General features: G+C 45.9%; 2 protein-coding genes across 2 annotated transcripts in view; one reads left to right on the top strand and one right to left on the bottom strand.

The window, feature by feature from the left end:
• Positions 1 to 1,210: 1,210 nt before the first annotated feature.
• On the bottom strand, positions 1,211 to 3,302 carry C2H6orf120 (chromosome 2 C6orf120 homolog). Its single transcript, XM_009817119.2, has 2 exons — positions 3,271 to 3,302; positions 1,211 to 1,830 (listed from the first exon to the last, which is right to left on the bottom strand). The coding sequence occupies exon 2, from the start codon at positions 1,784 to 1,786 to the stop codon at positions 1,229 to 1,231; it is 558 nt and encodes a 185-aa protein (XP_009815421.1). The 5' UTR covers positions 1,787 to 1,830; positions 3,271 to 3,302; the 3' UTR covers positions 1,211 to 1,228.
• Positions 3,303 to 8,921: 5,619 nt separating this feature from the next.
• WDR27 (WD repeat domain 27) overlaps positions 8,922 to 14,584 on the top strand; it is an 85,400-nt gene continuing 79,737 nt past the window's right edge. Inside the window, exons 1-4 of the mRNA XM_059827963.1 lie at positions 8,922 to 9,104; positions 10,007 to 10,148; positions 12,576 to 12,700; positions 13,180 to 13,293. Coding sequence (XP_059683946.1) covers positions 8,922 to 9,104; positions 10,007 to 10,148; positions 12,576 to 12,700; positions 13,180 to 13,293 — 564 coding nt within the window. The remainder of the gene's footprint in view (positions 9,105 to 10,006; positions 10,149 to 12,575; positions 12,701 to 13,179; positions 13,294 to 14,584) is intronic.

Here is a 14,584-nt window from a genome sequence, read left to right on the forward strand (position 1 = left end):
GAACAATACCACTTTTTTTTTCTTTTTACCAAATAAAGTTTTAATTTTGGCTATATAATTATTTTTTTTGTGATACAAGTGACTCATCATGTCCTGTCAGATGTCTAGATAGAGACGGAGAAGGCAAATTCCCACTTAAAGAGAGAAGGCTTTCAGTAATGAAATTTAAATTGTACATGCACTGTTTGTATAAAATTAGAGTAACGTAATTGTTTATTTCAGTGCACTCATCAGTAAGCTCTGTGAAAAGAAAATTACAGAGCAATTTAAATATACACTATTTGCATAGCAACTGGTTATTTTGAAAGATTCAACCAAAGCAAAAAATACTCCTGGAAAAACTTTCAAGGAAGAGTGGGCATGACCTGACCTTGCAATGTGCTGCAAATCCCTTTCAGCAGAAATTTTCTTTGCAAGCTAATGACTTATTCATAAAGATGTACTGAAAAAGAATCAATCACAAAAAGCTATGAAGGGAGGTGTAAGAAAACCCCTCTCAAGTTCAAGATACTATATGCTGCATTGCTTTTAACAAGGAATGAAAATGTCACATGGACAAGTAACAACAGCTGAAGGCTTACTTTCCCTGCAGTAATAGTGAAGAAGTAACACGCGTTTGATTCAGGTCATGGATTTACAAAAGTGATGACTGACTGGACAGACCTCCGCTTGACAGATGGCTGACTTGATGTAGAGCACAAGCAGTCAAAACATAGATCATCTGTCCCCTTAGGTGACTGATTGGTTTTTTCCTTCTTTCACCCTAGGCGCCTCAACTTGAATACACTCAAAAGCCCCTGGAGATACTTGCTCAGAAAAGGAGTAGATTTTTTTTTTTAAATATGCTCTATATTGAAAGGGGGCACTGAAGTGCAGCAGGTTGTTATTTTACTTTTCTTTATAAAAAAACCAATAGAAAATACTGAATTGGAGTTGATTTTCCTAAGCATCCGTTTAAAGTGAATTTAACAAGATGCCAACTCTGCACTCATTTTTAAGCCCTGATCTCTGAAGAACACTGCAAATACTGTGCTTGCTGCTCATTTTACATATGGGGAGGATTTACAATATAAAATTAAATATGGCTTTTTCCCCCGCTTCCTTTCTGGTTTAGGAAAAGTAACCTGAATACCTCTTCAGGAAACATAACAGAGTATTAAATATTACAGCAAGTCATTTATGTTCAATTTCACAGGCTGAAGTGTGATTTAGTCCAGTGTGTATCAATTTAAAAAAGAATTTCAAGTATTAATTTCAAGATTCCAATAAGTATAGTCCAGAAAACAGATTCCTCATCCTGAGATTCATCCTCCGTAGACTGTGAGTATTTCTGGTTTGCCTCCATCTCCTCGGGGTTGTAAGAAGCCTCGCCAAACGGATACTGTACAACTGTTCGATCGTAGTATACTTTCATTTCAAACTCGCTCTCCAGGTGAGAGGGATGACCATAAATTCCTATTCCCACTGGACGGCGGAAGTGCGCGGGTACGTGGACAACATCTTGGCCGCAGGTCACAGACTGTAACTCATATTCGTCAAAGCTGGGGTGAAGCGTCATATCGGATACATACAAGTCTGCGTCACCTTTTAAACTCCGCATCTGAAGTACTATCTTTCCCTCATGATTTAGTCTCAAATAGCTGTAATTTCCTGCTCCAATCTGACCTTGAACAACGTGAAGAAGAATCCACTCTTCAGGTACATCCTCTTCCTCAAAGGTATTTACCACAAATAGTACTTGAGCTGCCACAAATGTTACCAGGATTCTTCTCCAGCGTGCTGCCATGGTCTTAAGTTCTATTCAGACTCCTCCTGTGTCCTGTGCACTACCTTGTGAATACAAAACATAAGTCAGATTCTAGCATATTCCATTCCTGGAAGGAAGTTTTTTTTTTTTTTTTTTTAATTTGATAAGTTTTAGAAATCCACTCTACAAAGTTAAGCAACTTCAATTAAGTATGTTCATTAACTTGTCTTCTTTTTTAATAGTAACAACACCCATTGCTAGGATTCAGAGCTCTGGAGGATTAAAGTGGCTTGAATTTCTTAAAGAAGTTAAACAGAAATTAATCAAGCGGGTGTTCTTTCATCCAGAACTGACACAGAGACTTTAGTTTAATTCTACCTGCATACATGCCAAATTTGACAGATACCCAGAAGAGATGAAACCCAATGATGTTTTTAGCCTCAGTTTAAAAAAACAATTAAAAAAAGAAGGCTTTTGCATGCTTGAAGAAGCTTAACATTGTATCAGGTATGTAGGGCATCCTATTTGTGCTCCCATCCTCTCATCTTAACTTCAGAAGACAGTAAAGGTGCAAATCTGGATGTATGCATGAAGCAGTGTACATTCTGACTTGCACTGGGAATGGAGTTAGAAATTAAAAAAAAATATCTAGTGGGATAATACATTAATTTATGATTCTGCCATGTGGATTGTTTCTAGGACAAAACTTGGCATATTTTCCCTGAAAAAAAAATGCCTTTACTTTCCTAAAGATTCTCTTACCGTACAAACGCTCAGCTCTTTACAGCACTTCTTGCAAAACAGAAAGCTGAAGTTACCGGGGCAAGGGGGAGATGAAAAGGACTGCTGCAAGATTAAGGCTCTTACACGCCTTCCCTCCTTGTTGCACGCTCCCGGCCAGGCAGCCTGAGTGTGCATGCAGCACTCCAGTCCCCTGAACAGTTGCACTAAGCGTGTGTCTGCAAAGAACCAAGCTCCGAACCTTGCTGAAGGCTTCCAAAGCATCCAGCTGACTGAATTTGACATGCAAATCACAGTCAAGTATAGGAGCCACAAGTATACACACTCTCATGTTTCAGATGAAGATTTTCATCCTCTCATTCCTTCCATAAGGACACTACAATTACCTTAAACGTGGAAGTGACCATTAAGTTAGCTAGTATCAAAACAAACTGCATTAATTCCACTGAGATGTCACTTCAACCTTAGAGGTTTTACAGTTAAACAGATCTAGGGAAAAAGTGTACAAATATTTCTGTAGTTCCAAGAGTTCTGCCCCAGAGGCCTCTATGCTGGAAGGCCACAATTCTGCAAAGACAGCATAAAAGAAGGAAGCACAGCACTCACAGAACGTGCCAGACTGACAAAACCCCCTCAGCAGCAACAGAAAAAAATGGTCTTCTGCCTTTTGTCTCCCTGTATCAGGGAACTGACTCCACCACTTTTAAATCGAAGCGGTGATGAAATATCCCAGCGGAGGAACAGGAAGAGCTCCACATCTGAGCAGAAAACAATTAAGTTACCTCGGGACAAACGAAAGCGTTCTGGCCCTGGAACAGCACTCGGAAGGAGAGGTGATTTCAGGAGACCTTGGACAGAGCCACGAGCGCCTCTGCCCGCCCCGCTAACTCCCTCCTTCCCCGCGGGCGGGACAGCCGCAGGAGGCAACGGCCGGCTCGGAGGGACGCGGACCGACTCTGCCGCCCGCCCCCGCCAGCCCCGGGCCCCCCGCGGCGGGCGGCCCCGACGGGCACGGCTGCGGTTCCGGCGTCACCCCGCTGAGGCCCGGGGCACGGCTCACCTCTGACCTGCCACGGGGCTCCGGCAGCGGCGAGGCCACGGCCACGGCGAGGCAGAGCAGGAGGCGTCGCGGACGTGCGGCAGCGCAGCGCGGCTGGGGCGCCGCGGGCGAGCCCCTCCCTAGGGCGGGCTGAGGCGGGCCCGGGGCAGCGCGGCGGCCGAGGGGAGGCGGGCGGGCGCGGAGGCCGCCCCCGAGGAGCCGGCAGGCAGGGCAGGGCAGGGCAGGGCAGGGCAGAGCAGAGCGCAGCGCCGCCCCGCCCCTCCCGCCTCGCCGCTCCCCCTGCACGCCCCGAGAGCTGCACCGGCGGCGCCCCGCCGAGGCCGGCCCAGCAGCTGAGGCCGGGCGGCGGCCAGCAGCGGCCGAAGGGGTTGGAGGGGGGGAGGCCTCTGCGCCGCCCCCTTCGCAGCCGAGCGCGGCGCGCGCCACTCACCGCCGCTAGCACCGCGCTCTCCCGCCGGCGCTCCGCCCCTGCCCGTCCCCCTTCCCGGGGCGTGGCGGCGGGCGGGCCGCCAGCCGCGCCCCCCTGCTATCGCGAGAGCGGGCGGCGGGGAGGCGGGGCCCTCCTCATGGCAACGCGGAACACGCCACACACCCCGCCCCGCGCCAGACGCTGCGGCGGGCGGGACGCGTCTGCCAGCCCGGGCTCCGGCCGCCGGCGGCCGCTGCCGGCAGGGCTTAGGGCGTCGGGCCTGGAGCTTCGGGCCTGCGCGTCCCCCACCTGGGGGCGTTGGTGGAGAGCCCTGGGCTCCGGGGTGGCCTGGCCACCCGTCCCGCCAGCCGCGGTGCGGGCGTTTGCTGTGCTGTCGGAGGGGACCGGCCCCGGAGGACAGGCCTTCCCCCGGCCCGGCGGGTGGCTGCGGCTGTGCCCCCCCAACCGGGGGGCCTGGGGCGGAGTTCAGGGGGTGTATTACTAATGGCCAAAAGCGGGGGGACCTTGCGCTGCGTGAACAGGCGCCTCTGCTCGGTCTGAGTGTGCCCGGAGGGCGGCGATTGCGGCCGTTGCACGCGGTGGCCGCGCTCCCGGGGCCCGTGAGGGTGGTTGGGAGTGGCGGGGTTAATGCTCTTGCTTCAGGGCACGCCTGGAGTGGGGCCCCCACGGGAAGGGCATCGGCCCGTGGCGGATCCTGCTGGCTGCTTGTGAGGGTCAGAGTGCTGCAGGCTGGGGTCTGCCGGCGCGGGTGGGTGGCTGGCTGGGAGCTTTGCTTGGGAGCAGACCAGGCCTGCGCTGGTTCCCGTGTCCTGTCAGGACAGTGGCCACCCTGGCCTTCAGGAGCTGCCTGGACTATGGCTGGGGAAGGGAAGGCTTTGCTGTGTGGTCGGAGGGGATGTGCTTGGGAGGCATGGGGGGAGCACAGCTTCAGAGCACCAAACACTTTTAAGTCCAGTGAAGTAAGATTTGCTTAGTTGTAAATTCTGAGTTAAGGATGACACATTCGAGGAGGATGGCGAGACAGTGACTGAATATGTAGGTTTTTCTACAGCATGCATTTTTCACAATGAAAATTGTGAAAATTAGTGAAATTGTGAAAATAGAATTAGAGAAATCTAATTTTATCTGCACTGAAATTGGATGTAACACACTTACTGGAGGATAGGTTGCCCTTCAACAATTAGTGACAGTTTATGTGGCTATCAGCATAAAATTCACCTAAGATCACAGAACAGAAAAACAGTGTGAAGAGGAAAAAATCATTGCTTTTGAATACCCATTGATTTCAACAGTTAACTGAGCTCTTTAAAACTGTAAGCACGACTGAAGGATTGAAATTGAAAAAAAATCTGCATGGAGTGTTATTGTATATTGAGAGATTCAAGAGAATCTGTGTATGTACCTCAAAGGTCCTGAATTAACAGAATGAGCTAATGTTCTGTCTTCAAACCATAGCTCTCTAATTTCATAAAACCAATGTAACTTGTTCTGCTCATTCCTACCTCAAGCAAACAGGCTGCGTAAACCTGCCAGTGGATTTATGGATCCCAAGTGTGGATTCTGTGAAATTTGAGCTTTATTAAAATCAATTTCATTTTATAAACAGGCTAATCAACTGCTTAAAACTCATTAAATATTAAAGCTGATAATCTCATTATTTAAAATTGTTCTTACAATGATTGAATGCTGAGACCAATAGAAATATGCTATTGGACACAAAAGCATGACATGATAAAGAACTGTTTTTTTCCTAAATTGCCCTAAAATTTTAACAAGCTTTTTTTTCATGTAGCTGTCAGTTCCATTTGAAATGGGTATATACTGAAGCTGTAGGTACATGCTGGAGCCAAGGTCTTTTAGCATTGTGTTGCATAGAAACAGGACATTGCCAGGAGGTATGTTTCATGGGGGTGTGGTATAAATTTCTCTCTGCACACTTACATGTCATCAGTGTTCCCATGCAACTGCCACCTTGTCCCAACAGGGCAGAAATCTGCTTCTTGTCATGTTACTGGATGAGTGGTGTCTCAGCCACTGAGGAGCAGCAATACCCATTGAAAGGGCAAAAAGCAGTGGTGGTCCACACCTGTCTGAATTGGTCTCCATCAGATTGACTTTGCTGGCTCAGGGTCCAGCTGCAGGAAAGGAGTTGGTGTTCTAACTCCTGTTTGATCAGTCAAGAAATCAGTCCAAGATCTCCGACACTTCCTTAGATTTCTACTAGTTCCCTGGTTGTTATGGACAGTAGGTTGTTGAAAGTCTTGTAGCCACAAACATTGGAAGATGAAAATAAACTACAGTGAAAAGAATTGGAAAAAAGCATACTAAACTGCCTAGAAACAGTTACAGACAAAGACACAACATATTTCAGAACAAGTTCTTTACTCCTAAGCGTTGTTTGCCTGTCTGAACCACACCTTTTTTCCGTATCAGCATTTATCTTTCTTTACTGTTGACTAAACTGTTGTAACACATTCATGACTGTCACTCATGAAAATTGCCGTCAGCATATTACAATAAAATTTTTGTCTAGTATTCTTAGCCACGAGTCACAGTTCAGAAAAGAAATTCTGTCATATGCAGTGCATTGAGTTATGTCTATGCAGCTGGTGCTCAATACAGTGGCTTTATCCAAATTCACAAGGACATGTGAAAGAGAATTTGGACTGGTACTTTCTCCAGGCAAAACTAACACAAGGAGATTGTGTTGTCATCTATAATATATATTACATGCTCATATAGGGCAAAAATGTTAATTAGACAGGCACAAGAAAGGCATTCCTGTAGAAAGTATGTTTGAAATGCAGTTGAGGTGGATATTGAGTCCACAGATTGATGTCCATCAAAATGGTTTAAATTGGCGCAGATCGAAAACTTGATCATGGAATCATAACTTGGGTTGACAGGGACCTCTAGACTCCTCCAGTCCAACTTCCTGTTCAAAACAGGTCAAATTAAATCAGGTTGCTTGGGGCCATGTCCAGTTGGCTCTTCGACAGCTCTGGGGATAGAGATCCACAACCTCTCTCCAGAAACTTGTCCTAGTATACAACCACCCTCATGGTGTTTAAAAGAAAATAAATTAATATCCCGACATCTAACCGGATTTTCCCAGGTTCTAGCTTGTCTTAATCACTGTGCGCCTCTGCGAAGACTCTAGCTCCATCTAGTATCCCCCAATTAGGTAGTTGTAGGCAACGGTAAGGTCTCATCTGTCTTTTCTTCAGGCTGAAGAGGCCCAGTTCTCTCAGCCTCTCCCTGTATATCACCTTCTCCAGCCCCCTGACCATCTTGGTTGCCCTATACTGGACTTGCTCCAATATGTCAATATCCTTGTAGCAACAACCCCGAAACTGGACACAGTACTGGAGATGGGGTGTTACAAGTGCCAAACAGAGAGGAAGGATCACTCCTGGGACCTGCTGGCTAATATTACTAATACAGCCCCCGATGCAGTTGGCTGCCTCTGCTGCAAGGGTGCCGTGGTGGCTCATACTCGGTTTGTCCAGCAGGATCTCCAGATCCTTTTCTGTGGAGCTGCTTCCGAGACAGCCATCTTCCAGCCTATCCTTTTGCATGGGGTTACTCTGTGCCAGATGAGGGACTCTGCACTTACTCTTTTTGGACTCCATGAGATTCCCATCACCTTGTTTCTCCTGCCTGACAAGTCCCTCTGACTGCCAGCCCTGCCCGCCAGCATGGTGACTGCTCCCCCCAGTTTGGCATTGTCCACAAACTCGGGTGAGAGCAAGGGGTTTGGTTTTCTTTTCAGTGATGTTGCTCCATGCACTGTCATGGGCTGGGCCGTGCTGTCCGTGCTGCATCATAGAACCACAGAATGCTTCGGGTTGGAAAAGACCTTTAACAATCATCTAGTCTACCCCCCTGCCATGGGGAGGGACACCTTCCACTAGACCAGGTTGCTCAAAGCCCCATCCAACCTGACCTTGAACAATTCCAGGGTTGGGGCATCCACAACTTCTCTGGGCAACCTGTTCCAGTGCCTCACCGCCCTCACTGTAAAAAATACCCTTTTTGGTCCAATCTAAATCAACCTTTCAGTTTAACACCATTGGCCCTTGTCCTGTCACTGCAGGCCTTGGTAAAATGTCCCTCTCCATTTTTCTTACAAGCCCCCTTTATATATTCAGAGGCCACAATAAGGTGCCTCTGGAGCCTTCTCTTCTCCAGGCTGAACAACCCCAACTCTCTCAGCCTTTCCTCACAGGAGCGGTGTTCGTGGCCCTCCTCTGGAGCCACGACAACAGGTCCATGTCTGTCTTGCGCTGGTGTCCCCAGAGCTGGACACAGTGCTCCAGGTGGGGTCCCACGTGAGCGGAGCTGAGGGAGAGAATCGCCTCCCTCGGCCTGCGGGCCCCGCCGGTTTTTATGCAGCCCAGCGTACGGCTGAGGAGAGCGAACGCCCGGTGGCGCCGCCGCCATGTTTTGGAGAAAGAGGAACAGCCCCAAGCGGCTGTTGCCGATCGCTGGGGCCTGCGCTGCGCTGGGCTGGGCGCCCGCAGAGGGCGCGGCGGAGCCGTTAGGCTCGCGCTCAGGCGTTGCCCAGGCGAGGGGACGCCCGCTGCTGCGGGCGGGCGGGAGGGCGGCCGGGCCTCGCGGGGCCCTGAGGGAGACGGCCGCCCCGGGCCCGCCGCCCTCCGCGGGCGAGGGAGGGTTGTGCCTCTCGGCGACCCGTCGGCGGCGCCGCTGCCCTGGTTACGGGCCGGCGGTTGGGCGGCGGGGCCGGGTAGGGCGCGGGCCGCGTTGTCTCGTCCTGGGGGCGCGAAGCCGGGCGGGCCCCTCCGCCTCCCCGGCGTAAGGGTGTCCCCGCGACAGGCTGTGCGGCCCTGGGACCCCCGCGCTGTCAGGCGGTAAGGACGCAGCCGGTGAGGCGAAGCCGGCCCCCTGTGGTGCTCCGGTGCGGGGCGTTTTTCAGCTGTAGGATGGAAAGTGACGGGGACCGTTGTTCTTCTGGAGGAAGCTGCAATCCTGACGTTGTCTGCGAAAAACGCTTGTTTAAATCCAAACTGTCAGAGTCCCTTGTTCAGCTGGCATGTAGTCACCATCACTGTGCTTTCCCTTTGAATCGAAATGAGTTATGCATCTGGAATACAGCGACTACTCAGGTAAAACCAGAATATAGCCCTTCATAGACTGCTATTTCAGAAGAAGACTTAAAATGAAGATATAAATAAAATATTTGGGGGTAGTGTAGGAGTGTCAGGTTTCACTTTAATGCTGGGAAGATACTAGCATTTCTTAGGAGTTTTGTTATTGTGATGAGAATAATATAAACTGTTGTGGTGGGTTGAACCTTCCTGGCAGCTAAACCACCACTCAGTCTCCTGCTCACTCCTTCCCAGCAGGGTGGTGGAGAGCTGCAGACAGGCAAAAATGAGAAGTCACAGGTCGAGATAAACACAGTTTAACAAGTGAAGGAAAGAGGAAAAAAGAAGTGATACAAAGGCAATCCCTCACCACGTCCTATAAGCAGTCCAATCCCCATACAGGCTTCAAGCAATGGCCACCTTAGTAGACAACCCTCCCAACCCCCCAGCACCTTTGTCATCCAATACCCCGGTTTTATTGCTGAGCACAACATCATATGGTAGGGAATATCCTTTTGTCTATTTGGGTCAGCTGTTTCAGCTGTGTCTCCTCCCAGTCTCTTGTGCACCCCCCAGCCTATTTGCTAGGGATGAGGGGGCCGGGACAGCATGGGAAAAGAGAAAGCCTTGACGCTCTGCAAGCGGTGTTTGGCAACAGCCGAAACATTGGTGTGTTATCAACACTGTTTTAATCACAAAATCCAAAGCACTGCACCATGCAAGCTGCTATGAAGAATGTTAACTCCATCCCAGTCAAACCCAGTCCAGCTACATTGTAGCTGATTAAGTGATTTTGAAACAATAGAAAAATTAGTTATTGTTTTGTTAATTGCATGTACATTATCCATTTGTAATTTTGTATTGTTCATAATCTTAGTTTGAAGTGATTCATTTAACTCTTCTTTACCTACATTTGTTAGCCATTACGTTTGTCAGGACATCATTACTCAATTTCTGCGCTGTCATTTGGAAGTAAAATCAATCCACTTCTTGTCTGCTCTGCTTCTCGTGAACGTGTAATAGTGTGGAATCTTGATGAATGCACACAGAAGGTGCAAGAAGGTAGAGTACTATTTATGTACTATATACATATTATACACATAAAAAAGTCGTGCTGCAAAGGCAATTGCTTAGCACCTCCTACAAGCAGACCAATGGCCAGCTAGTCTCCAAGCAACGGCCACATTAGAAGACAATCCCTAACACCTCCTTTTCTTCCACTACTACTTCTATAAAAAGTTTGTTATTTCTGAGTAGCATGCATTAGCCACTCAGGTTCAGCAGCCCTAACAGTGATAAATAGTGCTTTATTTCTCTGTTGCTTTTCTTCGGCAACGCCAAGCTGAATCGGGCCAGTAGTCCAACCAGTCTGGACAGCATGCCTTCTCAGCAGACCGCGTATTAACAACCGCCGCGCTCCCGAGCGCCCACCGGACCGCACGCCACAGGCGGGTGCGGGCCGCGCGGCGGGGGCTGTGCTGGGCCGGGGGTGCCAGGGGCGGGCGGCCGAGTGGCGGCGGCCCCGGGAGCTGGCCAAGGTGCTGTGCGGGAATAGGCGGGTGCTGGCAACCTCAGGGGAACCGCAGAGAAGCACTGCAAAGGCGGTTAAGTTCTACCACTGTGGAATAAAAGGGACAGCAAAATTTTTAATCGTAGCAGCACTGCATAACTAAGCATGCAATCCCAAATGCCTACATGCTACCTTTTCTGGAATATCTGTAGAACTAGTGTTTTACATCCTGCTTTGTCTGGTCCTGCCTCTCCTTCTGCCTCTGTCTGAAACACTGTTGTCATGTGTGTGTGGGAGCAATGCAAGTATCTGATTTGGGAGGAGAGTGCATGAGTGAAAGAGTTATGATGACCTAACACAAAGAAAGCAGAAGTTCTAATATCCTGACCATCATCTTAGTTTGGAGCCTCGACCAATGGAGTTAGAGTCTAGGGAGCAGTGCTAACCCCTCTTCAAGCTTAAAATGATTGGAAAGTAGAGGAATAATGAAAGAGGAAGAAAGGGAGCAAGACCCCCAGTGTCATGACTCGCTGGAGTTCCAGTGACACTTTGGCCAAAATACATTGTTATGGCATGATAATTGAGAGGTATTACAGTCCCCCTTTGGTGTCAATAATGAGAGTAGTATGGTGTTGTCCAACACTATTGAAAATTTCCTCCTTGTTACCTGTAGTTAGAGATTTGCCTATGATTTAATGTGTGGGAGTGGTCTCTTGTACTCTAGTCCATGTTGAATTTGCAAATCTACATATTATGAAAATGAATGTTGTAAAGAAAAGTGAACATTTTAAGTGCTTTCATAATAAATGTTATTATTACATTTTAAGCCGTGTAAGAGTAACATAAAGAATCAAAGTTCCATAAAATGGGACTATGAATTTGGAGGAAACAAAAATGGAAGTTGGAAATAGACAGTTAGTAGCAGACAGATAAAGAGTTTGTGTATTTTTAATACAAGACCTTTAAAAGCCAGATCCTCTGCTGCTGGATTTTTTTTCTTTCTCTTTTTCTCTCTATCCACAGGCTCTTCAGCAGATGCTGTGTAGTCTTTCGCTCCCCAAACTGTGCTTTGCACAGTCTTTTACATGTTTTCTCTGACCATATTTTTATCAACTGTATCAAGGTAGTTAAGGAGTTCTTTGTGTCATCCCTCTCTATCCTGGTAGATCTTGGCACATTAATCAATTGTAGAAACACTCCACAGCATCTAGGATAAAACCTAGAAAAGGACACATATAGTCATTGTGCTTGTATCCTAGTTAATTTGTTGCCTATGAAATCCTAAAATTTAATGAGATGTCCAAAATGTCCTCACATAGTTAAAGGTAGCATCATAAAATAGGGATCTGCAGAAACCAGCCTGCCTGAGCCAGTGAGATGACCAGAATGAAGTCGTGAAGAGAGGGGTGAAACATTAGCCTCTTCTCAAAGCTAGTCTTATCACCTGATTCTGTAATGATATTTAGTGGTGTACTTCCTCTTTCAGCCCTTTCCTACAGAAGAATTAAAACCAAGAGAAGGAAAGTCCCCGTTGCTTGATGGCTGAGTGACTGGGATATTCTCCTGGAAGAAGTATTTTTCAAACCCCTGTTTTGCTGAGCTTCAGTCAGGATTTCTTGCCTCCAAAATGAATGTGGCAGTACTGGGTTCCTTGGGCACATCACCCTACTCCAAAAATCCTGTCCCTGGCAGTCTTAGATGGTAGTATGATTTGATGGGCACACTTATTGTTAGTATATCAAAGAGTACCAGATGATGTCTAGGCAACAAGGCATATGGAGGAATCCTGCTTGTGCGTAGTTCTGTGCTTTGCTTTCCAATAGCCTTGTATAATTAAACCATGGATTGTTCTGTACATCTTCCTAACAGAAAATGGGATAGCTCTGTGGTTAGATAACTGCTATGCAAAATTTCTAAAAATCTCACTGCACCAGAGTTTTATATTTCATTGACTCTCAATAACAATAAAATTGCTGCAGGGTTAACACCTCAAGGAATTCTTATAGGAACTCTTTTGGGAATGGTGCTTCATGTAAGATTTAGTCCGGATGATCAACAAGTGGCAGTATGTGCTGGAAATCGGATCTACATGTTAAATGCAAAGGTGAGAGACCATTCTTTGTAGCCATGGTGCTGGTATTTTCTTAATTTATTCACTTTCAAATAAAATCATGATAGAGAAATGTCAGAATAATTAAGTAAAAGCATTCATTTTTCTCATCTAGATGAAAGTAATTATGAACTAATGCTTGATAATGCATCATATACCAGATAGAAGACTAGATTAAAAAAGTTGAAGTGAAACAATATCTCAGTAAATTAGAAAAAGCAAACATTCTGATGACATCTGAAAAACTACTCCTATAGCATTCATTCTGAAGAAGCAAATGTAATATGTAGTGGTTTTGCCAGCAGGATGATATACAGGGCTGCAGTTTCAATAAGAAAAATCTTGTTGAATTAGAATTTTGAATCCAAATCTGACAGCTGTTAGCAACAGTTATTAATTATTAAAACCTTTAACTAATTTTCATTTTTATTTTGAAATCTAATCTGGTTTTGTTTTGACTTGACTAATCACAGAACGAAGCTATACTAGCTGAATTGGAGGGCCACCTGGGTCCAGTGACTGCTGCAGAGTTTTGCACATGGGAGAAAAATATGCTTATATCAGTGTCAGAAGACAGAACCTTTAAGGCAAGGAAATTGTAGAGCTGCATTTTTAAAAAATACAATTTAGTCAATACGTAAAGTAGTCTTTTTTGCCTTTTAAATATTTTCTGAAGATTAAGCAAAAAAACATCTTTGACTTTATAGAGATCAGGGCATTGTTCTTAGAATTGCTTGGGAAATTATTGTAAAATCTAATTACTCTTTTTGAAAAGAACAATGCAGGTTTTATATATTCAAAACTTTCTACAGCAGTGTGTTAACTTTGGTGATTATTATCATCTGGCAAATGGAAATCAAGTATTTTGATCAGTTTGGCTGTAACTGAAGTGTTTCAGTATGCTGAAGTTTGAGCATTTAACTTTAACTCTGCTGACATTGATTGGAATTTTCCCTCTTGGGAATATTGGTTTGGGTTATTGCATACAATGGCTGGGTTATTGCATGCTGGTAGGATTTTTTGCCAGACAACATTTTGTATGATGACACCATGGATTGCTGCTGCTGCTGTACATGACAAGAGTTGAAGACAACATAGACAGTGAGGGGAAACAAGGAGCCTGAGCAAACCCAGGTGTATCTTCCAAGAGATACTGGGGTGGGTATCTTGATTAGGTACAGTTTAGTCTACTTACAATTTAGTCTACTACTGATTATCATCTATATGATTCTAAACATCACCCAACATTTGGTTCTACAAGGTAAAGTAAAATTAAAGTTTGCTGTATTAAAAGTTTTTGTTTTTTTCTAAATTTAAATTTTATGTAACTCTTTGTTCTGGAGAAAATTTGATTTTGAGTTTTGTCCTGGTCTTGGACAAAAGAATGGCAAAGGCTGAATTGGAATTTTAGGAAGTATTTATAATTCTGACCTGATGGGTTGTTTCTTATTTAGTTTATGTTGATCTAAGAAATTAAATCAAGGTAAAAATGACTGAAGGAAAAGATCTATATGCTTCTTCATATTAATTTAATTAAGACTTGATAAATTATACAAAACCCTAAAGAAAAAGTTGTGGGTTTTTTAACCTCGATAAATGTTGGGACTAAAATGACAATCAAATAAAAATATTTTGCAAGTCTCTCAAATAATTTAGTAAATCTTCAAGTTTTATTTTCTCTGACTCATTCTGCAGATCAGGGGTAATTCCCTGATGGCAGCCATGCTGGAGTCTATGATAGTTGGCTCCTGTGGTTGCAGGACTTGCAGTGTCCAAAACCTTATGCTCCCCTAGCCCTTTTACTTGGCTAAAGAAGTGAAACAGGTGAGAATGTCTTCAGATATATTTGAGAAACAAGATCTTAGGAAACATCTTTTC

The sequence above is a fragment of the Gavia stellata genome, chromosome 2 (genome assembly GCF_030936135.1).
Source record: "Gavia stellata isolate bGavSte3 chromosome 2, bGavSte3.hap2, whole genome shotgun sequence".
In the NCBI taxonomy this organism is placed as follows: Eukaryota; Metazoa; Chordata; class Aves; order Gaviiformes; family Gaviidae; genus Gavia; species Gavia stellata.

Excerpts from the sequence above, each read along its gene's own strand:
- C2H6orf120 (XM_009817119.2), bottom strand. The coding sequence starts at position 1,786 with ATGGCAGCACGCTGGAGAAGAATCCTGGTAACATTTGTGGCAGCTCAA.